Here is a 24,672-nt window from a genome sequence, read left to right as displayed (position 1 = left end):
CTGGTATTATCGGCTGTTACTCATTCATTCCTCCGCCCCTCCTTCTGCACTGTCTTTCTTCAGTGAGTTTCGTTCCAGGAACAGACGAATGCAACCCCTGTTCTCTTAGCCCGCAGCAAGGGGTTTGTTGACTCATCAGGGGATACCTTTCCAAGTTTACTTGTGAATTAAATGATGTCAGTGGCGATGGAGATGAGACAGATGTTCACACCTTAAAAAATAGCGCCTTTTTTCTTCTCTTTTTTCTTTTTGAGGCCTGTGTATCTCAGCTGCTGGTCACGGCCCATTGCTCTTTCACTCGGCTTCTTGTTCTGAACGAGCTGTGGTAAAAATAAGTGGTCTTTTGTAATGTTGTCTTTTGAGGAGCAGTAACCTGATAACCACTCACCTCTGCAGGTATGTTGTAGGTTAGTGTTACAGAACAGAGAAGCACTGATTTGAAAAACAACAATAAACTATGGCATTGATGTTGATGTTATAAGGTCATTCAAGTTCCCCCAGTCTCTTTTTAACATCTCTTACAATGCATAATATTGCACATGAATACACTTAGTCAATAAGAAAGTTGTTTCATTGTCATTGAGTTTTAGCATTGTGGTAGTGGTTACTGCGCAACAATCTTTGTACTGTTGTGATTTCTGCAACCCAGTGAGTTAAGAAAATGCCTGGGAATCTGTGTCTTTTCATTTCATTTAATGTTATCAAAATTTGATGAGTAGATTTCCTCAATGTGCCGAAGAAGCCTCACTTTGAAGGCACTCGGAATGAACTTTTACATGTATATACATAAATGTAGGCTCCTATCATCTTCCCAATTCTCTTAATCCTCTGGAGATCTTCACCCATCTCTCTCGATCATGTTCTAGCTGCCGGCCTGCTTCTTACATCTGTTGAGCACAGCAATTGTGAACGCTCTGACACAACTTTTTAAGGACCTTTTTACAGCACCGTTTTGTTGTTGCAGTATGGGTTTATCTCTTTTTCTCCACTGTAACTGAGATGAGCTGGGCAGTGAGTGGATTTATTGATCTGAAAGAGCTCTAAGAACTTTATGTGTAGAATATTTGATACTAGAAACTCTGTATTTTATCAATAATTACTGTGAATGAGCCACATTAAACTGAAGACATCAGATCACGATTTTCAAACTTCGCGCTGGAAAAACAGCTACTGTAATTGCTAAACCAAAGGGTTAAAAACAAACAAACCCTATCTCATTGGAGGCCGTCCCCATGTCACATTTTCAAAAATGAAAGTCAGTGATCGATAGCAAGGATAAGAAATGGTGTCAAACCTAAGACTGCTGATAAGTTAATGAGAAGTAAAGAAGAAATGAAGCCTGTCTGTTTAATAATACATTGAAGCAATAAATGTGCTTCAGTGGAAAATGTCTCACTCAGTCACCCACATATTCACTCATTCATTCACTGTGAGGTGAAAAGGGAGGAAGAACTTTTCCATCGTGCTCCAGTGGCATCCATTATCATTTAAGAAGCCCTGAAGTGAGCAGGACAGCTGTTTAAGAAACTCCAAAAATGAGTGATGCGGTACTCTGTCAAGTTCCATGGTTGACAATGGGAACGTGGTGTCCCCACCTCTCACTTTTTACGTTCCACTGAGTGCCGTCTATTACAGAAATACTGTCCAAACAAATCTGGGAATTTTCTTTAGCCTTTCCTCTTCTCTTCAAACTGACAGATCATGTCTCTGGCTGCGTCCACTCTCTCAGTAATTGGTGGTAGAGAACTTTCAGTGCTGAGATGGAACAAGACTCTGGAACACTGAAGCGAGGACTGATTATGTCAGAGAGATTGTGCACTTCCTCTGAGAGGCTTCCTTGTTATGCAACACCAACTACAAAAGACACAGTTCCTCTACTTTTATGGTCATTAAGTTTTACTTTATAAAAGACCAAAGACTAAATAAGTGTTTGTCAACCTGTCACACGCTCAATAGGTCAGTGGGTGAGCTGTGATGTCATCAGAGCTTGACCTGGGATCAGACTCAGCTTCTGCTCTGACAGCACAATCCTCCTCTTTCTGCTGATCCGTTGAAATCCTCTGACAGTTTTAGGCCCTGTATCTGGCTGCTTTGTGAAGTTGCTGCGTCCTCGTTCACAAATTTTACACAGAAGATCCTTTCTTCCTTTGTGCCTTGTAGGTTGAAGTGAACAGAATTTGATGTCAGATAGACCTGGGTTTGCAAGCTCACATGTCAGTGACAAATATCTTCATCACCCAAGTGCGGACGAGTCTGTGGGTTTAAACTGTGAATCACTATTCTGAACTTCCTGCTTCCGCTGGTTTGGTGTAGGAGAAGGCGCAGCATGCACAGACTTGAATCGGTTAGAGCTGTGCTGACACACACAGGATAATAACAACTGTGGTCAGAGATAACAGGTAACCTGAGGTAGCTGAAAAGGCTTGCACACTCTTACATTCTAATTCAGTTGTCGTCTACTTGATACTTGAATGATCAATCAACGTATACGTCCCATAGGTGCCAAAAACAAGAGCCGTGCAGGTAGTGTAGCTTCTGGGCTTCAATATCTGGTGTAGTGTCAGACGTTCTCTTTTCAGATAATATCAGGGCAAGCCAGTTTAGTTGGCAGCTTGAATCCTAGTGATAGCTAAACAGTAAGTAGCATGGTCCCTTAGCAACAAGGTTCCTAGCATGAGATGACTGCTTCAGATCCAGTCATTTTCTTCAGTCAGTTGTGTCGTTTTAGATGACTGAAAGTTCACTTTATAATGTGTCTTTCTGTTTGTCGATCACTGTTGAATGAACAGTAATAAGACACACGTTATATGGTAAGAACAAACATTTGAGTGCAGACAAAATGCAAATGTGGGAATCAGAAAGGCTCTTTTTTCCAAGTCTGTCTGTTATTTGCAAAAGCTTGAGGCATGTTATTTTATTCTGAATGGTAGCATTTCCTACAAATGAAAGATGATCGTGAGTGTGCCACAAATCTCCCTGGTAACCCCTGCAACTCATCAGGGATCATCAGATGAGTTATTTTCGTCACTATCGAGAGTTAATCTCTGGAGGTTAATCGTGGCAAGTTCGCCAAAAGTTTGGCACACATTTCTACTGGCTGGAGATAGGGTCAGGTCCTCAATAGGTCTGACTTGTTCTGGTTCTCTGGAGTGCAGCGCTAATATAAAATTTCAGATTAAGAAGTTTTATATTTTTACAGCGAATCAGCCAAAGTGACAAATCTCATCCTCTCTGTTGCTCTTCTTCTGTGATTGTCCAGCTCAGTTGCGTTGTCCTACTTCTGGACCTCTGCCCTGTGGGAATCGCTGCTTCATTCATGCTTTGTTCGGAAATCAGTCCGAGGCATTTCTATGGAATCTATTTTAAGATCTTGTATTAAAAATAGGATACAGGTCACTGCATTCCACTTTCATGTTCTTTTCTGAATCTCAATTAAAGTTGTGTGGAACATCCAGTGACATGATTCTGCCACTGTTGTCCCTCTCTGAACCAGCACAACCCCTCGGCCGCAGCAGCTCCTGAATGCCACTGAAGTGCCCGTGATCAGCAGAACAAAATATGTGTTGTAGATTTCTTGCCTCTGGGGTGAAACCTGCAGTCTACTCTCAATACCGCACGTGTCTCTTAATGTGCTGACACCTTCATTTAAAAATGATGCCATAATGAAAGAGGTGTTTTGTACACTTGGCAGTTTTGCCTGAGCTTAGCGAGTCCATGTGTTCACTTGTTCAGAGGTATAGATGGCGCTCTTCTGAAAGGCTTGGCTTTAGCGTCCCAAGTAAGTGCATTCTGTCAGAAATGATTTGGCCACTAATGCTTACAGTTCAGTTGTGATTTGGCTGTGTGCTATTTTCAAATCAGAGCTCACTGGTACATTCAGGTAGGACACGACTGTGAGTCATCTCTCGGTCAGTAGGCAGAGGACTTGCTATCGTGACTTTGAGTCTTCTCCTGCTTGGAGCTGTGTTAATCCTGGCTGAGCTGGACTTGGCTCTGGGCCCTTTTAGTTCATGCTCTCCGGAACCGAGCTTGGCCACTGCAGTCGTTCCACAGCGGATGCTTTTCCCATGATGCCCACAGTGAGTCAGGCTGGCTTTGTTTCAGCAGTTACAGAGGTGATTCGGTCAGAAATCCATTTTGGGGCTGCAACTGTACTATGGCAATAAATAGTTTCGCTGTAAATTTGGATAGGACAGGCGTCAATATTCTTAACTATAAGTCAGTTTAGTAATCCATTACTATAAATAAATATATTTGTGGCATTTTCTTAAAGGGTTTCCCGTGGAGCTTTAGAGTTTGGGCAGCCTCTTAGACAGCAACTGCTCCCACCTTAACTGTATCCTCCAGAAAAAAACCTGAACTCAATGTCAGAGATGTACAGCACCACATACAGCACTAGCATGTGCACTAAAAAGTAACAACACAAGACAGGAATATGTGCACTGTGTAGCTAACATATTGCAATGACTTGTTCTGAGCCTGGTCTCTGATGAGTAAAGTTCTACTCACTCAGAATCCGACAGCTCCAGCGCTAAGGCAGATGCTAACGTTACTAAAGTATCAAAGGTAGAAGACAGCAAACATTAGCTGACATCACTAAACTCTTACTGTGACCCTGAATAGCTTGTCACGCCTGCTGCCTCTCACTCGACCAACAATTGAGTGAGAGTCTGCGATGAGTATTGTAGTTCACTACTACATATCACACCAAACCTAAAGTAACTTTTGATGTGGCTCCCACGGCATTAGAATGTGTCTTTCAAATTCACAGACATCATATGTGAGATCTATAGCATATTTCAAGCTAGATCAGTTAAATGTACAGTAGCTGTTCATGAATGGAGCTTGTGTCGCCCTGCTCATAATACAGTCCAAACATGTATTTAGTCTGCTCTCACAACAGCACTGCGAGAACACAAACAGAGGTGCTTTAAATGAACATTGGAAAACCCCGACCTGTTATACAGCACTTTGATTATCTAGTAGTGTGTGACCAATGGCTTTACTCTCTGAAAGAGTGCTTCCCTTTACTCTTGTTAGAGTCTTATGCTGATAAAACATGACTATAAATCGACACCTTCAGTTGCTCATTACGCCGCAGAGTTGTTCCTGTAGCCTGTAACAATTAGAAAATCAAAACATATAACTCACGCCGACTGTTTTCAAATCCCTTCTGTATTAATTTAGGAGACCCTCTGCGACTTCCACCCACAGTTTGTATTGTTAGTGAGGCTCTTGGAAACATCGTTGAAGTACAGCTCATTTGTGTATTCACCAGTCCACTATCTTGACAAACCCCCCCTGAACAGGAACGTACAATACAATTAAGTCATCAAAGTCATTTACAAAGAAAGATGTGTTTAGCTAATCAAGTAAATTACGTTTTGGAACCAAACTGCTGAATCGTCACGTCGTGTGTTGGTCTGTGCAACCATAATGGAGGGGCAGGACAACCCCTCCATCCCCCGGAGCGCACACACACACACGCACACACACATGCACACACTCCACCATCTCCACCCCCACCTATTGTTCAGACATCCCCCCTGCAGCTATGGGACAGTGAAGACGGGAGCGACCAGGATACCGAGCTGCTGTACATGATCTTTCCACTCTCACCATATGTAATGTGACAAGAACATGCTGCTGAGCTGGAGAAGACCGTGAGAGCTTGAGATGTTCTTACTGGTTTCTCATTACTACTGCAACTGGAAATAAGGGCCCCCTCTTAGGATCGATTACCTACAAATGACCCCTCTTTGATGCAGGACAAGTCAAGATTAAACTTGCCTCATTGTCACCTTAAAACTTTCCACTGTATTTTCCTTTCAAGTGTGAAAAATTCCGGTAAAACAAAGATTTGGATCTGGCTGTGACTTCTACCTCCCGGGTTGTGCACAGGATCAATAAACTGCCATCGGGCTGTCTGCCATTGACAGACGTGAGTCTCATCCGGCTGCCAGTGGGAGCTCGGTGCTAATGGTTCTGAATCGCTGGGGTCGATCCTTTGAAGGTTTAACATGACTGCTGATGGTGTGGTCTGTGATCTTACATTGCAAACCTAATGCATGGATGTGGGATAAACCTGGAACTAGACATGATGATTGTGGGTCATTTTTATGTGTTTTGCATTTGTGTTCATCTGAATTTCATTTAAAGCTCTGGTGGGCCACTGTGTCAAACTCAATTTGGCCCCCAAACCTTGAGTTTGGCACGAGTGGTTTTGACTTAACAGAAGCACAAATATGTGCGTATTCTCCAGCTTACAATATTTGTGTTTTGAAGTAGTGTGGTGTCAGTACATGCAAAGACACCTTTGGTTTGGATTAGTGCTGGTGAATGTTACTTTCATCAATTAATGAACAGCACTAAAAGGAATGATTCCAAGCAAACGTGTCAGATCGACAACATGCCCATGCAAAAACACTGGAGGCAGAACCTTTGAATGATTAATCAGACACTAGTTCTTTTCCCACTTTCTCCCTCGTCCGTGTCCTTTCAGGATCTTTTGACTTTGGCCTACATATTGGTTCTCTGGAAACTGGAGTTTTAGCAACCCAGCAGTTATTTTTGGAGATGCTTGCTCAGATTGGCCAGAAATTGATGGGTGTTTCTGTCACAGCAGTGTGGGATCACCAAGGGAGGCCTGTGGTCTCAGGAAGTAGTGTGGAAGTTGTGACACAAATAACACATGGAAACCAAAAACATCTGTCCCCAGCAGGAATTGAAATGGTGTGTTTGTTCAGCACATAAGGTCAGAATTTTTCCCCTAGTTTGACTATATTCAAGCTCGGCTTTTGCATGTATCTTTTAGAGTTTGGACCTTCAACATTGGAGTGTTCACTTTTGAACCCAATTCCATGAGTGTATTTCCCACAAGGAGACACTCCAGTTGAAACCAGATCCGATGATTGATTGAAGCTTGGAGACACAGCTTACATGGATAGTTACTCTGTTTTCAGATCTCTCCAAGAATCGTCTGTGTGAGCTGCCAGAGGAGCTGTGTCAGTTTATCTCCCTGGAGACTCTGAGCCTTTACCACAATGGCATGCGCTCATTGTCGTCCAGCCTGGGGAACCTCCAGGCCCTCACCTACCTCAACCTCAGGTGAGTCACCGCTGGCTCATCACCAGCTTGTCATCCACCTTGTCTGGAAATCCGTCAATCCTGTACTAACCTGCACTAATGGCTCGCTCTTGTGTCCACAGTCGAAATCTTCTCTCCAGTTTACCCCCGTCACTGTTCCAGCTCCCCCTCCTAAGAGTTCTTATCGTCAGCAACAACAAGCTGTCGTCTCTGACCACCTCCATATACTCGCTTACACACCTACGCCAGCTGGTATGATGCAACACAAGCAGCCTCTCACATATATCTGTCTTAGCGAAAATCCATCCGCTCACAATTGTGGTTACAGTATATCCTTTTGTTTGTACTTAACTGACGCTGTTTTGTCTGGGTATTGATGCTGAGTGAGAACATTGAGTGTCTTGGATCAGCCTGTTCTCTAACCCAGTGATGTCATTCTGTTTTAACAATTTCAATATGTTACAGGACGTCAGCTGCAATGAGCTGCAATGCTTGCCTGCGGAGCTTGGCCAGTTGGAGTGCTTGAGGGACCTGAACTTGAGAAGGAACCAGCTCACCACTTTACCTGAGGGTAACTCCTTCAAATATCCACTCGGTTTACAGACTCTTCTGTGCAAACTAACAGTCAAGCTGCATTTTCCTCTTGTCCACCACCTGCTACACATGTTGCTTTGGTTTGAGATTTTTTTTTTTCCTTCAACATGGGCTTCTTTGGTAAAAACTGTATTGTTGCCAGCCTTTTGTTTTGTCTGGGGTACATTGTTGAGTGTGACTCCTTAACACAGCAATAAAGGAGGCTGTGGTTCATTAAAAAGTCACCAAGAAACGTATTCTTTCCTTCTGCCGTTTAGAAATCTCAGAGCTCCCACTAGTGCGCCTCGATGTGTCCTGTAATCGGATCACCCACGTGCCGTTGTGCTACCGGCACCTGCGTCATCTCCAGAGCATCTTACTGGACAACAACCCGCTTCAGATGCCCCCAGCCTCCATCTGCTCCAAAGGCAAATACCACATCTTTAAGTACCTGAACATGGAGGCCTGTAAGCGGAGCCAGGAGGAGCTGGAGAGACACCTGCGGCCTACTGGATTCAACAGCTGGTGAGGAGGCGGGGCATGTGAACTCGGCCGCCACTTATTTATTCCTGGTAAAATTGAAGAAGTGCTGCTCGTAACCATGGTGTTGGTTGGTCATGTTATCACTACAGCTTAGAGACAGTTGTCTAGGATATGTTTTACAGGTGCATGCTGTTATGGCTGCAGCCTCTGAACACAGCAGCCTGAGAAGCACTAGACCAGTTGTAGCCTGTGTTTATGGTGTAGCTTATTTAATTTCAGGAGTTTAGTGCTTAATCTTCTCTCGACATCATATTTGATATGACTTCTTGACCTGAGTATTTAGCTATTAATCATCTTATATAGATGAAGGACCCGTCGCCGGTTTATTCATTTGGCTGTGCGTGTGCTGTGCTGCTGTGACCGTCTAATCTTATCACATTGAAATGGGCTTAATTTGAAGTAAACTCTGAGTAAACACAGGAAGTGGTTGCCATAGCTGCAGTTGTGGCCACATTCAGATGACAGCTGCGTTTAAGTGATGTTTGCAGTCGATGGCGTTATTACAGGATTAGAAGAGCTCATGTTGATGTTGATATACTGTATCACTCCTCCGTGTCTCGAACACAAGATACTGGAAATGGTTCAATCAAGGATGACTCTGAGAGGTATTGGCGCATAAGGGTGCATTTATTAAACATTTTTCACGCTGGTGTTGACTGCACAACCTGGACCAGAGATAAAGAACCACTGTGTGATTCTTGGACGGGTCTGGGTGACTAATGACCTGCTGTTCACCACAACAACACCCCTGTGTTCTACTTCACTTTATGCTTATGAGTGTGCTGTGTGTTTTCCTGCAGTCTGTCTGACCAGGAGCTGTTCTCGGGTCCTTTTGGAGGCCTGGACTCTGGTTTTAATAGTGTGGACAGTGGCAGCAAGAGGTGGTCTGGCAATGAGGTAAGAACGTATCACACTTAAATGATTCAGTGTTCAGCCTTGTTAAATATTGAAGGTATTAGTTCAACTTGTATTTTTTTTCACTATATATGTGTCGCTCTCTCATTTTGCAAACAGGTGCCAACACTTCCTACATAAAAAAACCTTTCATAATAGAACTGAAACCAAATGACACTATGCTACAAATATAGCCCAAAACGTTAAACCCCATCGAGTCGCTGGGCAACTATTAAAGACCAGCTTAAGCCAAAAGGGAACAACCTGGACAAGTAAAGTTGAATTCATGATCTACTATACTAATAAAATACTGTCACAATTAATGTCATTTATGTAAAACTATTTTCTTTTTATTCCACTTTTTTTACTTAAAAGTTTCTTGATATTATGTGATTTTGAAGTTGTGCTTGTTCTTTTCATGTCTTGGCCGTCTGTATTGAATTTTCTTGCCTAGGTGTGAATTATTAAATGAACTCCCTTTGGGTGTAAAATGGTCCACTACTGAAGGTTCAGTGGTCAATGACCCAATGTGTTTGTCCAGTCGGCGGATGACTTCTCAGAGCGGTCCCTTCGAATGATTGAAGTCAGCAGAGACCAAAGAAACCTGGAGGAAGAGGAGGAGGAGGAGGATGGATCCCGCCTGATTGCAAACAAAGGTGAGGGAATTCTCCCGTAAGTATAATCTTAATGTGCGACCTGTCCAGGGTGTATTCCTGCCTCTGGCCCAGTGACTGCTGGGATAGACTCCAGCTCTCCCTGTAACCCTGAACAGGACAAAACGAACTGACGATGGATGGATGTATAATGTTAATGTTGTTGTGGTGCAGTGAATGGTGAGGCGGAGCAGGTGGACTTCATCGACAGCAGTGTTACAGAAGAAGAGGAGGATGAGATCAGGGTAGAAGCGCCCACGCCTCCCCTCAGTGGGCCACCTCTGGTACTGTTGAATAGTTGTGCTGTACGTCGTCATGTTACAGCATGAGATGAATAACCTTCTCACATTTGTTGTCTTCTCCAGGGAAAAGGAGGAGATTCACTCGCGCATGCTGAGGACGCAACAACGCTTCGGTAAAACTGACATCTGACAATTATTACTTTTTCCTTGTTTTTTTTTTCTCTTTCTGATCAGTTTTTCTGATCATTTTTGTTTCACCCGCTTTATGCTTATCAGAAAGACCCCTCACTACCCAGAAAAGAGGCAATATATTCCACTATCATTCATTCTTGGATATCTATAAATTAGACAGTGATTTCAAAGCCAGTTAGTCAATAAATAAATACAGATTTTTGAGTGTTTAATCTAATTTAAACCACTCATTTCACCCTATCATTTTCAATTCTGATCAGGAAACTTTTGTGTGTAGAAACACTTCAGATTGGGGAAAACAGATTAGATTAGATCAGACTGCCTTTAAAATAATGACTTGATTATTGACTGTTAACACTCGGCAATAATAATGTTATTAGGAGTGAACGGTGACTATTCCATGGTAAACTCTAACAAGACATGAATCAATACTTTATAAAGATTTATTACTATTGTATGAATAAGTAGTTGATTTGTAGTAATAAATGTTCCCTAATCTATTCTAATCTTCTAATAATCCCTGTGACCGAATTTTCTAACTCATTATGTATTATTTATCATTTTTGTGAATTTCAATGTAGATATTTCAATTAAAATAGAAATATTCTCCACGATAAACAGAATTGTTATATAATCACTTCTGGCTAGTTAACTAATTTGTTTACGTTTTTAGCAGGTTTAGTGCAACAAATACTATTTACTGTTGTTGTTTTAACCAAACGTATCGACTCAGTGGTGTCTGCTTTCTTGCAGATAACTGAGCTTGATGTTGATGTATGACTAACTCCTAGCTGCTTGACCTCAGCCATGTTTTAGATTTGTTAGCTTAGCATAATAGCAATGTATCCATTTAAGCATTATGCATCTACACTAGTCTTTGTCCCAGAAAGAGCTCTAAAATGTGATGAGGCTTGGGATGTATTTTCATAGAGGTTTCCTGAAATGAGGTACCTGGATAAGTGTCCCACCAGTGTTCTGAGAGCTGTGACATGGACAGGATTTCTGTTCCCTGTGACAGATGGTGATTGAAGGAGTAAAAGATGACATCATCACTAATTTGTTAATCTGCTTTGGGGAGACAGAAAGAAGGGCAAGACACAAAGGGGGTTATGGGAATGTGCTCCTTTTCAAAATCCTGAAATATCACAGACGCCTGTCTCAAATCTGGGCCTCTATCAAGCTCAATCCAGTGTTTGTTTTTTTTTACAGTATAACAGTTGCTGCACTGCAGTGTGTACTTTCACACAGAGGGAGACAATGACTCCCTTTCCCTCCATGTTCTACAAGGTCACTGACATATTTGAAGAGCTGGGAAAAGTCAATAGATGCGAGTTCTCATTCTGTACTGCGTTACTCAGCTGATCTCACTTCATCCTGCTGTTATCTCTGTGACGCTTGAGTCACTCGCCTTATCTCATTCTGTTTTAATGAAAACCCGCTCCGCACGGACAACTTGCTAGTAGGTGCTTTTCATTATGCCTCTTTATTTGAATCTGCTCAGTCTGTACCACACACAGATAGACGATAGTTTCTCCTCAGGTTCCCTTCAGATTTCATGTAAATCCTTAACAAAAGCTTGGACCAACACATCCTCTGAAACATGGCGTCCAACACTTCCTCTCTTCTAAGAATAGAGCTCTCCGTGTAAACTCTTTCATCCAAACACATTGAGTGATTTGACATATCAGAGGGTGCAGTGTGGGACATCTCTGATGTGACCTGCTGCTGTTCACTGCATATGATCAACATACTGTAGTACTGTTATCCAATGCTATGCTCAAGTCGGGAAATCGGAAACTAACTTTTTGTTATTGTCTCAGAAAATGATCTATTTTTACACTTTTTTCTGTACATGTTCCATATCCTTACATGATTTAAAAAAATAATGATTTGCTCACCATCCACATTTGTGGCTTTATTCTCATTATGTGTGTTTATTATTATTTAACTAAATTGCAACATCTTTAGAGAGTGACTATTATGTCCATTGTTTATATGTTTTTTTTCAGCATTATGAGCTACAGTCCAACAATTAAAACTGTTTAAACATTAGGGTGCAAGTCACAGAATGTTGCTGTGGTCTTTTTTTTCAATGTATTTCATTCATTTATTTTTATGAATATTATTCATGGTTACGCAGTAAAGCTCTGTTCTATAGTGCAGTCATTAACGCACTTCTGAAATCACGAAATGTAATGGATGATACGTGATATTCCTTTCAAAATGAATTCAAATCATTGCTCAGTTTTCACAATAATTACCCATGGTGTAACAAAAAAAGGAATCACAAAAAATATATTATTATTGTTATTGTTATTTTGTAACGGCCTGTGGGCTACACCCTTGGTCTCGGCAGGCTACCAGGTGCTCGTGTGCACCATGTTGGTGACCCCTGTCTTAAGTATTATTTAGTTGTTTCTCTTGCCTGTGTTGGACTTGTGTGCTCAGCTTCAGTGCATTCCTGTCCCTGTTAGACCGTGGCGTCACATGACTGACGGCAGGAGCGGGTGATAACTTCATGTCGCAATCTATTCTTGTGTAATGACAGAACTCAGGCTCACACTCACACACACATCAGACGCTTTGATAAAAGTGTGTTTCAGAAACCTAAGTTTCCCTCATGACTTTGTGCTGCAGCTCCAGCCTCCATGTGGATGTGGGTCCCTCCTCATCAGCCTCCTCATCCCCGCTCTCCCCATCCAGCCCGACCCTGGAGGAGCGCCGGAGGCCCGGGACGCTGCAGATCTGGCAGGAGAGGGAGCGACTGCAGCAGCAGCAGAGAGAGAGGCCCAGGTAAGCTCCCTCTTTCAGTCGTGACTCCCAGTCCATGTCAAGATGATGTGCCGCACCATTGCTGAAAATGGATCAAGGAGTTTTATATTTAGATTCTAATGACCCAAATCATCTCAACTCATCAGATACTCCAGCAGACATGTAAGGGAAGACTAGATTTCTTCAGATTTACACAGGCGAGACTTTGTGGATTCGACTGGAGCGTCACATGATACTTTGTTTACTCTGATTTATTGACACGAGCCATTCAAAGCTCCACAGCCGTCATGGGTTAAAGTCACAGCAGATGGAAAACTCCCTCTCTCTCTCACATGTCAAATGATGTGCTCATATCCAAATTTTACAGTTTGCTAAGGTCGTCCAGCAAAACAGGAAGTCAAGTGGTCACGCCAGCGACAGGAAGTAGATCTGGGTGAGTAGATTATGTTGAACAGATGAAGTGCGGTAGAGAGACAGTTGTGAAATGACTTGCCTCTTCTTTCTGACGAATTTTCAGATGAAAAAGGTTTCAAATCGGAAATGCTGTTTAAACTGCTGAATCAAAGCTCTTCTTCCATGCAAATGACCGTTTAATTTGACACATACAATTCATTCTTCTTCATTATTTATTATTTAATATTATTTATTATTGCCAATGGATAGTTTTGGCTGTCATCTAGTGCTCAGACACTGTCTCACTTATTTCCTTTTGTATGCAATGACTGTCATTATTATTATTGCTTCGCTTTTATTTCATTCGCCCCCTTGTATAAATGAAATAATTTATACTTTGTTTTGTTATTTTTACTTCAGTGTTCCTTCTTCCCAAGGTTTAGCTGGTTGCTTATAATCTGTGGTGTGTGTCTCCCCCTAGCGGTACCTCGCCAGAGCTCAGCGGTTCCCACAACGGTCTGCGGCACCGATGTGCTGTGAGTTTTTCTTTTCTTTTAAATAAACAAAAGCAAACACGTATGTCCTCATGGAACAGAGCTTGAAAAACGTGTTTTGCTTTAATCAGAGTGCAGATCAGATGAGCGCCACTTCTTCTACATTTCTTCAACGCTCCACTAGCAGAACAGGTAACGCACTCTTTCATTTTTGAGGCAATACATGTGAGAATATTCCAGTAGTGCGAGTATTTTTGTATTGCAATTAGCCACAAAATTGTGACAGTTGTATTACTGTCTCTTAAAGGGGAACCTAAACATACAGTACAGTGGCTCGTGATGTATGTGAAGACTGAAAATGGTCCCCCTCATTGTGTGGTATTTTAAGACGTAACTTGGCCCTGATTTTGTGCGGCAGATGTTCCGTCCTCCCCGAAAACATCCCCCACTGCTCAGAAGCCCAACAGTTTCCTGTTCCGCGCTTCTTCCCGCAGCAATGTCAAGCCCACAGGTGAGGTGACTTCCTCATTGCTTCATCCATCCACATCAAGGACTTCCTGACTCCAGCTTTGCTTCAGGTTTTACTCTTGGTGAGTTTGGGAGAAGTGACTCTCGGACGACCCTTCGTATGCCGAAAGAAGAGAGACCGGAAGTCACGCAGTTGCGCAAGGTCCAGCCCCTCAACTTGTCTTCTGTTGTATATAATGTCTTGATATCCAAGTGCCCAATGGCAAATACATGGTCATTTGTTATATTAGTTTGGGTGTCTCTCCTCTCAGACTCTGGAGTCCAGGCTGAAGATCACTCTGGCGGAAGACCTTGGTGAAGCCCTATCAAACGGCACCGTCCTCTGTCAGCTGGTGAACCAGATCCGACCGCGGTGTGTGACGGTCATTCATGTTCCCTCCCCTGCAGTGGTGAGTGAACACTTCCTCAATGTCAGTTAGTCAACTGAATGCTTGTTGCTCATGCATTTTCACTTTCACCTATACTTGCTAGTGATGTGCTCTTTGTGTTACTTTCAATATTTGTAAATCTGATGTGCTTCTTTTTCTCATTTATCTGAAAGTTAAGTTTGCGCTGAAGTCCTCCCAAAATGTACTTCTGTGGTTATAAAAACGCCTGTTGTCCTGCAGGAAATAACCTGAGTCACTGCTGGGTTATGATTTCAAACCTTTCTTTTTTTTCAGCCAAAGCTGAGTTCAGCAAAGAGTCGACTGAACGTGGAGAACTTTGTCGCTGCGTGTCGAAAGCTGGGCGTCCCTGAGGTATGGATTTGTCCAGTTTCAGTCTCTCTCTCACATGTGTCCTTGTGGTTTCTTGGCTGTGTCTGTTTTGTCACTGAAGAAAATCCAATTCCAAATTGAAAGTTCTACGTGCTACAAGCGCATATGTGTTGTCATGGTGACGCTCAGAGCTGGACTGATCAAAGAGGCCCGTCTGGCTCTGACTCTTCACCGTTTTTCCTCTAACACCTGTTTGTCTTCTCGTCCTCTCCTGCCCAGAGAGACATGTGCGTGTGCTCTGATGTGCTTCTGTGTAAGCTGCCTGCTGTGCTGCGCTGTGTGGCCGCTCTGATGGCCACCGTCAGGGGGCAGGACGCCGTCAAGGAGCAGCCACTCCTCACCCACAAGCCATGTGCTCAGACCTCTTCGTCCACCTCCTTGTCCTCGCTGCTATCCACAGATTTCCTGCTCTTCTACTGCGTGGCCATGACGCTGCTCTACGTCGTCTACTGCTGCCTGCTGGCGTAGAGCGGTATAACACACAGGTTGTCTCACGTGAAGGTGTGTGGGGTGTAAGCACACGTGTTGAAGTAAGCTCGCACCTTGTGAATGAATCCAGCGGCTGCAGCACAAACGCAAAAGAGAGCACCGCAGCCGACATGGAGATGCCTTAGTCCTGCGACGCCTTCTCTCCACACCGTCTTTATACACCACAGTCTGCGGCAGAAATGATCTCAGGCTTGGGGAGGTGGAGGAGCCAGCACTGATATCTCAATTTCATTCATGGTTAAAGCTTTGTTTACACTTTATTCAATCTTGTAGCTTTAGTCTCTTTTGTAAATCAGATAAAAAATAAATAAAGCAAGAACCAGGGACAGACACAAAACCTACATACAACCTTGTTACCTGAGAGAAAGGGATTGAAATGATCTGCCGTTGCGTTGATAAATGGATGGGTCGCACCTAAGTGAGCACTTTAGTTTATGTTAGCACTTTTGCCAAGTTCAATTCAGTCATTTATATACAGGTTTCATTTGACAAATAGCTGTGTTGTATTTGCAAAAGTCTGATCAAACAACTGGCATTATAAATGAAGACATGTTGGCACTGACGTTTCAAATGAAATATCGGAATTGGGATTCATATAATCTCTTATATAGTTCTTATGTAGAAACGGCCCAGAAATCATTTCCCATCATTGATGTTCTGTTCATACATGTATATTTCACAAAGTAAGTGCAACTCTGCTGAGGTCATTGTAAAGGGAGGAGGTGCTTAGTGTGAAAAGTATGGTACCAAGTTCATTGGTCCTCTTCAGTGTTGTGACCCTTCTCCCCAGGTCCGACATGGTTTCTCGCCCCAGATTTGTGTATTTTATCCTGCATGTTGGTCAAAACAGTTAAACTGTGAATGTTAAACCCGGAGACAAGTCGTACGACCAGAAACAAAGACGAATAAGACAGTGCCTCGTTTTAAAGAGAGAATGACTGCAGATCTGTCTGCTGTGTTTAAATGTGAGAGCAGGGGGCGGTGTTCCGGTACCAACCGTGAGAGTGAGAGTAAGAGTTAGACTTTGCTGTTTGGCCCGTTTGCCCCGCTGACTTTGCCACACTTTTGTATAAATGTAAACAGGTTCATAATTTATTGTTTTTCTTTATTTATTTAGAGTTGTCTCCTGTTTTGGGAGCTCCTACGGCCTGGTGAAGCTTTTTAGAATCGACGCGTCTGCTTTCAATCACTCGCATATACGTGAATTAGACCTGATCAATATTCAACTATTCTGCGCTGTGTTTGGGCTCTAATGGTCTGTGATGACTTTGATTGTCTAGCTAATGTGAATTTTACATCCAAGCTGCCAGATTGCAACAATTGTTCAGCCAATTTTCCACAGAAAACCTAGAGAAGTTAAACTCCGTAATTATATTTGCGCTTCAACAAGATAACTGGAGATAAGTTTTTGTTTTGTTTTGTTGGTTTATCCCCAGTTTTGTCAAACACACTAAGCAGTTTTCGACCAAAGACAACGCCTTTAGAGTCACAGTAACATCCCTTAAGCTGCTTCAGACTGTTAATGCAGTGTCACCTGCTGCCACCAGAGGGTGCTTCTCCCCTGTCATCACTGAGATGGGGGGCGACTCCCCACCTTTATCGTTAAAAGTGAGATAAGATACGATTAATATAAGCTATCCCGCTGCACAGATCTTACTCAGCCCTAGTCAACGAAAAAGTAAAGTGATATACTGCCCTTAATGTGTTCACTCTTTCTGCACTGAATGCGGCGACTTAAACAAGCGACACCCACCGATGTTTTTCTACACTCAAGCTCTTACCTTTATACTCAGATGATATTTTATAAACTGGACTATTCCGCCACCGACGTTGACCCAAAACTATCTTTTAATATCTTACCAGAACACAAATGCTGTCGTCTTTTATATTTATATGACATCCTTGTATTATTAAGAGTCTTTTTTTGAGTTTATATAAATCTATATGTAAATGTTTTTTCTTCTCCTGCTGTAAAGAATTTATTAAACCTGAACTTTGAACTTTTGTCCACTTGCTGCTAATGTTTGTTTGCTCATACCTGTAAATATTTCATCAGGATGCTGCATGAACAACTCCTTGGACAACACAGTGTGTATAGTCAGTGATGTACAATAATGTTTTTTGTGAGTAGTTCCCATGGGGAGCTGGTAAGATTTGACCCGAGAGTGTAGCATGTCCAGCAGTAAGTCAGACATGCTTCTGATGATAATTCGACTCCTGTCCATAAAACTGTCAGGGCTCTGCCTCAGCAATACGGTGTGATCAATACCAATAAAACAGTGTTGAGATGGAGCTTGCATTCAGTGGGGCTGTCGCTGTGGTGAGGGGCTGGGGCTGAGTGGGATGAGTTGAGTTTGTCTTCTCTGAATTGTTAACTACTCCCAACCAAAAGGCGACAAGAGGATCTGGTTCATGGATGACGTTTTCCTCAGAGCCCACACTAAAAGCTGCCTGAGGTGGCGTGTAAGGGAGCCACTGATGGAGCTGTAACTCTTGCTCCTATCATTTCTGTTACCGTGAATGGAAAGATGATCGACTTGTCTACTCCTGGTGTAACCCTGCAGTCTGTCCTCATCGTGTCCTAAATGCTCTGAAACTGCTGTGGAGGAAGATGCCAGGCGGTGTCCCCTCCTCTGACCTCCATGCTGCAGCCGACAGCAGCTGCAGGCTCAGGTGCCCCGGGGCCCGGCAGAGAACTGTCACGTCCAGGTCACAGGAACTACTCGAGCGAGCGTCTGGGTTTGTGCGGCGGCAGTCAGGTGCAGTCGAGGTGATAAATGGTGCTGCGTAGTTCTCATCTCTCCTCCCTCCACCACCTCTGGCCTAAAAGTCGCTGGAAGGCCTCCTGGTTTCACACGTCAGTGGAGCTTTAAGCCCGAGTGTGAACGGGAGCAGTCATTCATCATACAATCAGAGCAGCGGCAGCAGAACTAATTGTATAGATTTATCAAAGAGCGAGACGGAGATCATCTCGCTCTCGCTCCCTCTCAATCTCTCAAGTTCACAGGACTCAGCTTCTTGGCTATAATGAAGAATTTCTGTTGAGAAGATTGAAGTTCCTCCTTTCTACCTCAAGGGGTCGCCACAGCGTCATACTTCTATAACACGCAGTGCTGGTTCGGCTCCTCCAGCCCGTTGTATCCCAGTGTACCTGCCCTACTGTTGACCTGCAGTGCCTCCATCTCTGCCCCTTCAGACCTCCTCAAACTGGCCTTCCTTCGATCTTCACATCCCTCTTGTCCTTTTAGATGACATGCTTGGCTCCTAGTGACCGACGTGGCCTGTACTTTCTCCTCTGCCCCACCTTCACCTCTCTGCAGCTTCCTGCCTCCTCACACTTTCATCCTCCTGCTCGTCCTGACCTGCCAACACTTCTCCAGCTTCTCCTCACAGTTTGGTCCCCAAGCATGTTTAGGAAGACCTGCTCTCACCTCATCTCCTCCTCTCTTAGGACTCTTTGTTTTCTCCTCAACTCATCACAGAGGACGATGGCCTCAGCCGACTCGCTCGGACTGTCCAGCTGCTGCTGGACTTGACCGATGGCTCCCAGCGGGATATGGGCTGAACCAGGAAGTTCTAGACCTTCAGGACATTAGGAAAATATAAAATATATCATATCTGCCTGTGACATTTTTTCTATCAGCCGCGACTGTGTTGACATGTGATTAAACATAAATAAAATATAAATAAAACGACTTGGTTTTTCCCTCATATTAATTGTCTTCCAGGGAACACGATTGCCAGAGAAATAAAATGCTGCTCAAGAGAAAAAGAAAAGACTTGCTTGAGGCTGGAGGGTGTGCGGAGCAATGCTCACTGTTTTAATGACTGTGCTTGAGACTAGCAAACATTTGAAGGTTGATGGTGACGGTCTGCATATTTAGGACTAGTATTCAGGACTAGGGTTTGGACTTGTTAGCTTGAGACTTGCAAGAAAATGAGAAGATAAAGCAGGGCAAGGCCTCTGTTTCAGCTTGAGATCTGGCACCTGAGGCTTGAAGCTTTGTATGTGAGACTAGATTTCATTTGGGAGTGAGACTTGTTAAGTAGGACCCTAGACTGGCTCTGAACCTGAGGGTTTTGTGCTTGAGACTTGACGGTCTGGAATGACACCTGTTGAAGATGAGACTTCCGAAGGTTAAGGCTTGAGAGTTGCTTCAGACTTGAGAGTCTGCACCTGAGTGTGACTTGAATGTTTACTCTCGAGTCTCGAGGATTGGAGACAGTTTTATAAACCATCCGTTTCTCAGCTGGGACGAGGGAATACATGAAATGAATGGCATTTTCAATTTCATTTACGCTGAGTGACTCGGGTGGACGGACCTCACCCTTGGCTTCGGGAGAGCAGAAGTCCGGACCCCCTTGATGACCCGCTCCTTGGTCCCATCACTCCACAGCGAGGGTGCTCCGGTTCAGAGAGTCAAGGTGAAGCAAGCACTCGTGTTGATTGAGAGGAACTTGAACTGTACTTCTGTGAGGTCAGAGAGCAGCCTGCTGAGGGAGATGCTCCTGTATCAAATCTGTGACCACATGTTCGTTCACCGCCACAGTTGCCTTGTGCACCTCGTGGTCACAGAGTGAAGCACGGCCTCTGAATGTGCCAGTCTTTATGATTTTGACCCAGCTGCTTTATGAATCATTAACTGTGGATGTCCCTGATGGAGAAGGTGCGCGGCTCCCAGCATCTGGACTCATAATCTTTTATCAGCTCCAAATATGTCTTGCAGCCTGGATACTAAAGTCGGTGGGACATGCCATTAACCGAAAAGTAGTTCAGGTCCAAAGTCATTTTTATTCTCATGACAGAACTCATTGAGGGACGACGGGGATTTTTCATCCATCCATCAACCGTCAGCCATGAAATCGAGGTCAGGTCTATTTACGGCAGATTGTCTGAGCCACCTCAGTTTCTCCCAGGGTCCAGAGGGAGTGGTGGTTCTGGTCTGAGCCTCCGCTGGACGACAGAGTTCCTGTGATGGAACATTGTTGCGATTGTTCAGGCGAATGGGAAGTTACTGGTGAAGGCTGCCTTGTTGTTTTGGTTGTACCACGCCTCTTTGTGCAGACTGAGCTTCTCACAGATGCTCAAGGTCCTTGCTACATTCTCGCTTCTTATCTCCAATGTTGTTGTCCGCCCTTCCCGTCCAGTGATCCAAGTGTATTCGCACTGAGAGGAACTTCATACTGTGAACTTGTCTTCTCCCTCTCTTTTCAATAAATATTGGTAAAAGACAATTCTCTCTTCAAGATCTTTATTGTAGTCAGGAAGTTCCTCACCAAATCTGTGAGGGAGAAAATCTATTCCGACTGCGTGTTTCTGTGATCTGTTATTTTGCTAAACACTAATGGGGGTTTGAGTGTCCACTGACTGGCAAAGTGAAGCTCTTTCTTCACAAGGACAGATCGACACCATAGAAAATAATCTCGGTTTTTATCTTACCCCGGCTCATGAGCGAAAGCCTTTTCTGACTGAGAGCCATTGAGAGGAGCAGGTCACACTCAGCCCTGATCTGTTGCTGTTACCAAGGAAGGACTTCCTCTGGTGCATTAATCCGAGAGGACCCCAGCAGAAGACGACAGAACAGAGACGAAGAGCTCACAGACGGAGGGAGGATTTAGAGTAGGAGGACGAGAACATTGGTGATGGAGATATCTGGTAAAAGGAGACGAGGAAGACTGGCAATGAGGTTGATGGATGTGGTGAAGGAGGACATGAAGTGGAGCTGAGGTGTGACCAGGGAGGACGACAAGATGAGCTGGGACGGAGGAGCGTGCCAGGCAAACTCTGATGGGAAATGCTGAAGGAAGATGCACATAAAACGCTGCTTTTGAATGACTATTTCAGTGTATATTGGATTTAACAACAGACGTGTGTCTGCTGTGTTCATCTCCCCTCGTGTGTCAGTTCTGCTGACGGCCTTCACGCAACCCTCTTTTGTTGAACTGACGTGGCCTTCAGTGACCGCAGGTGGATAGCTGGGAACACCTCCTCTATATCAGAGGAAGGAGGCAGACTCAGACTCCCCTGCATTCATCAGCCTCAACTGTAATCAGGACTCAATTAGCTGCTCGGCTAATTGACTTTCACTTTCATTTCTCCAGCCGGCTGCGGTTTGAAGAGCCGTCTGCTTCCAGCTCATCATCTCGCGAGGCAGCTCGCTGGTGTGCGGCCGCCCCGGCCCCTCTCAGGCACCAGACCACTGGTAATGACATTTACAGGACGTAATTGAGGAGCACCTCCGCTCCTCACACTCGGATGGATATCAGTCTCCGGAGGAAGTGATGTCATGCTAAGTTAGTCCTGCAGGCGATTTGGCTGAAATGGATTTCAGCAGCAGTTCTCCTGCCTTGTAATCGGCTCAGTCCCTGACTCAGTCGGTGCTGACTCATGGACTGAGCCGCTCGCTTCCCAAGTAAATGAAGCTTTAAGTTGACTTCAAACAGCTTCAACTTTGCTAATTCTTCCAACAGCACCATGTATATTCTCAGGAAGCATAAAGAGGAGGATCCTCACAGTGTGTGTGACTGTATTTATGGAGGGTCTTTGGAGAATGATTCTCATACAGATGCAAAAGCTGAGCAAAGGCAACTGGGTGAAAAGAGCAGCAATAAAATCACATCAATATATGCAAAGCTCTTGTTACACAATATATTCCGTCGAGTTCCAGGACACCCGTTAAAACATGAAATGTTTTGACACTGTTTTGTTTCCATCACTACAACAAAGGGCTGTGGTCTGTACCAGCAATGACCACAAGAGATTGTGCGGCGTGTTGTGGGCTGTGGTACAGTGGAGCAGCGGTGGAGATGCAGAGTGCGCTTCACTCCAGCAAATGAAAACATTAGGCTCTTCTCTTACTTAGCATGGCTGCTATTGGCAGTTGACTGTTGTACCGCCAGCTTCAGCTGTGGTTTTGTTGCACCAGCTCATGGTGGCTCCGGAGAAGAGGACGATTAAAGATGACATCTGAATCACATGAAGAGAGTTCGTCTTGACGAGCATCACTGGCATGTAGCTTTCGTTTTTCACAAAAAAGAAAATGGAACAGGAGGAATATACTTCATTTGAAGAAATGACGTGAAATAACCAGTGACTGGCCTGTTAATAAAGAGAACACTGAGGTGAGGATCGATGTTCCCTCGAAGTTTTCTTGTGTCAGAGCAAACACACAAACTCTCTGAGTGGTCAACTGGACCACTGCGAGCGGCCTGTCGCTGTCATACTTTATCATAGCGTTTAAATTTTTTTTTTAATTATTACAATTTGCATATTGCATATTGACATTGAGGAATGGAACGTGTGAAATACAAAAAAACCCCTTTGAATTTCTCTATTTATCTCTCTCTCTCTCTCTCTCTCTATATATATATATATATATATATACACACACACATATATATATATATATATATATATATATATATATATATATGTAGATGATGCATTTAAAATGCACTGTTAAATGCATTTTCATATTTGATACCAGAATGATCTGCTTCCAGTTGAATTTCTGCAAGTAAGCTTAAACATCAGGGTGGAGGTGCTCCTGTGAAGACTCTTTGATTTTTTGTCAATCAATGTTTATAAACAAACAGTATTTCAGGGAAACTACCTGTATCAGGTGAGAGCGTGTATTCACTAGCATGGCCTCAGTGCTGAGGGCTTCTTTGTTGTAGGAGCCCTGGACGTTTACTAACACCCTATCCTGTTCAGTTTAGTGCATTGTGTTCAAACGCAAAAAAACTCGATAAAATGAACGCAGTGCAATAATGTCGAGCGCCTTGTTTGTATCACCATGATTTTCCCAATACATTTACATCTAAAACAAAGGGTTTGGGCCCTCGGGCCACCTGTCAAGTGCATCAGAGAGAGACCCTTCTCCACTAGTTCTTGAAGAGCACAAAGCTCCTTGTCGTTTATTCGACCTGAGAGAAGAAAGATAGCAGACGCTTCATTCTGAGAGACACGTTTGATGAAGAGCAGCAAGTTCAACACCAGCAATCTAAAGTTCAGCGGATCAAGATCAAAGGCTCGGAGGCAATGTTAAAGTGACAGAGAAAATAAAGACAAGCTTTTTGTGTTTCCGCCTGCAACGCTGTGACAGCAAACCCTTGTTTTGGAAGAGGAGAGTGGAAAATAATTGAAGACAGCTGTTTTGGCGGACAGTCCGGATGAGATGAGGTTTGACCAACAGAAACATGTTTAGTTTAACTGTTGTTTTGTACAAAAGAGAGGGAGAAATACTCCTGGCAGAGGAGGAATATCACGACCCTCCATGGTCTAGTTCAAATCACATGAGGAAGTTCTTCAAGTTCAAGTATTTTACTTCTGTCCAGATCCAACTTTTGCTGCTAAATTATCGATTATTGATTTGTTCTTACAGATCCTGTGTGTAACAAGAGCAAAATCACCATAAGATAAACTATGACAACAAAGAGATAAACGTTTTGCCCGTCGCTGGTTTTGAAAGCAACAGTAATTCACATTGGTCCAAAATGAATACAATGCGAGGAAGACATTTCGGGTCCTCCCATGTGACCACCAGACTAGTGTAGGGCAGCTAGGTGAACTCAGCGGTCATCATTCATTGATGTGTCCAGGAAGAGAAAACAGGAACTGAACTGACCAAGAGGTGAAAATCAATGCCAAGGGGCTCAGATGTTGAAGTGACAGTTTCTGCTCGACTTGTAAGTCATTCTTCGTGTTTACCGCGGGTCTTTGGTGTGTTATCAAATGTGGGGACATATTTCTGAGATCCTAGCAAACATGTCAGTGTCCGGAATTCATTCAGTTGTGTTTATTAAAGTAGTCAGAAAAGAGAGTTTAACCAGTTCAGTGTCTTTAGCAGTGTGGATGGATGAAGAAGACTACAGTAGTTTCTGTCTTTGTCATCCGTCTATTAACTAGAAATAACAGTGTAAAGAGACGTTTTGGTGCTCCTTCATCTTTATTATTCTGTGTTCACATTCTTTTGTCAGTGAAGCTATTTGTGAATAACGTTCTGAAACATGGGTCCGTCTGTCTTGCAGCTGCTTCCGCCACTCGCTGGATCCT

General features: G+C 43.6%; 1 protein-coding gene across 2 annotated transcripts in view; it reads left to right on the top strand.

Moving 5' to 3' along the window:
* lrch4 (leucine-rich repeats and calponin homology (CH) domain containing 4) overlaps positions 1-19,288 on the top strand; it is a 32,374-nt gene extending 13,086 nt beyond the window's left edge. Inside the window, exons 2-18 of one of the 2 annotated variants that reach the window (XM_053859182.1) lie at positions 6,963-7,107; positions 7,209-7,338; positions 7,552-7,657; positions 7,938-8,184; positions 9,003-9,099; positions 9,638-9,752; positions 9,924-10,033; positions 10,115-10,164; positions 12,821-12,976; positions 13,323-13,388; positions 13,830-13,884; positions 13,974-14,034; positions 14,261-14,353; positions 14,421-14,512; positions 14,622-14,759; positions 15,033-15,110; positions 19,069-19,288. In XM_053859182.1, coding sequence (XP_053715157.1) covers positions 6,963-7,107; positions 7,209-7,338; positions 7,552-7,657; positions 7,938-8,184; positions 9,003-9,099; positions 9,638-9,752; positions 9,924-10,033; positions 10,115-10,164; positions 12,821-12,976; positions 13,323-13,388; positions 13,830-13,884; positions 13,974-14,034; positions 14,261-14,353; positions 14,421-14,512; positions 14,622-14,759; positions 15,033-15,110; positions 19,069-19,182 — 1,853 coding nt within the window. In that variant the 3' untranslated portion in view covers positions 19,183-19,288. Of the gene's footprint in view, positions 1-6,962; positions 7,108-7,208; positions 7,339-7,551; positions 7,658-7,937; positions 8,185-9,002; positions 9,100-9,637; positions 9,753-9,923; positions 10,034-10,114; positions 10,165-12,820; positions 12,977-13,322; positions 13,389-13,829; positions 13,885-13,973; positions 14,035-14,260; positions 14,354-14,420; positions 14,513-14,621; positions 14,760-15,032; positions 15,111-15,347; positions 17,622-19,068 lie in introns of those variants that run through there. The other variant, XM_053859181.1, reaches the window with a different exon arrangement.
* Positions 19,289-24,672: the final 5,384 nt, after the last annotated feature.

The sequence above is a fragment of the Synchiropus splendidus genome, chromosome 3 (assembly GCF_027744825.2).
Source record: "Synchiropus splendidus isolate RoL2022-P1 chromosome 3, RoL_Sspl_1.0, whole genome shotgun sequence".
NCBI classification, from domain to species: domain Eukaryota; kingdom Metazoa; phylum Chordata; class Actinopteri; order Syngnathiformes; family Callionymidae; genus Synchiropus; species Synchiropus splendidus.
Note: the sequence above shows the minus strand (reverse complement) of the source record. Positions and strands in the feature narration are given on the sequence as shown.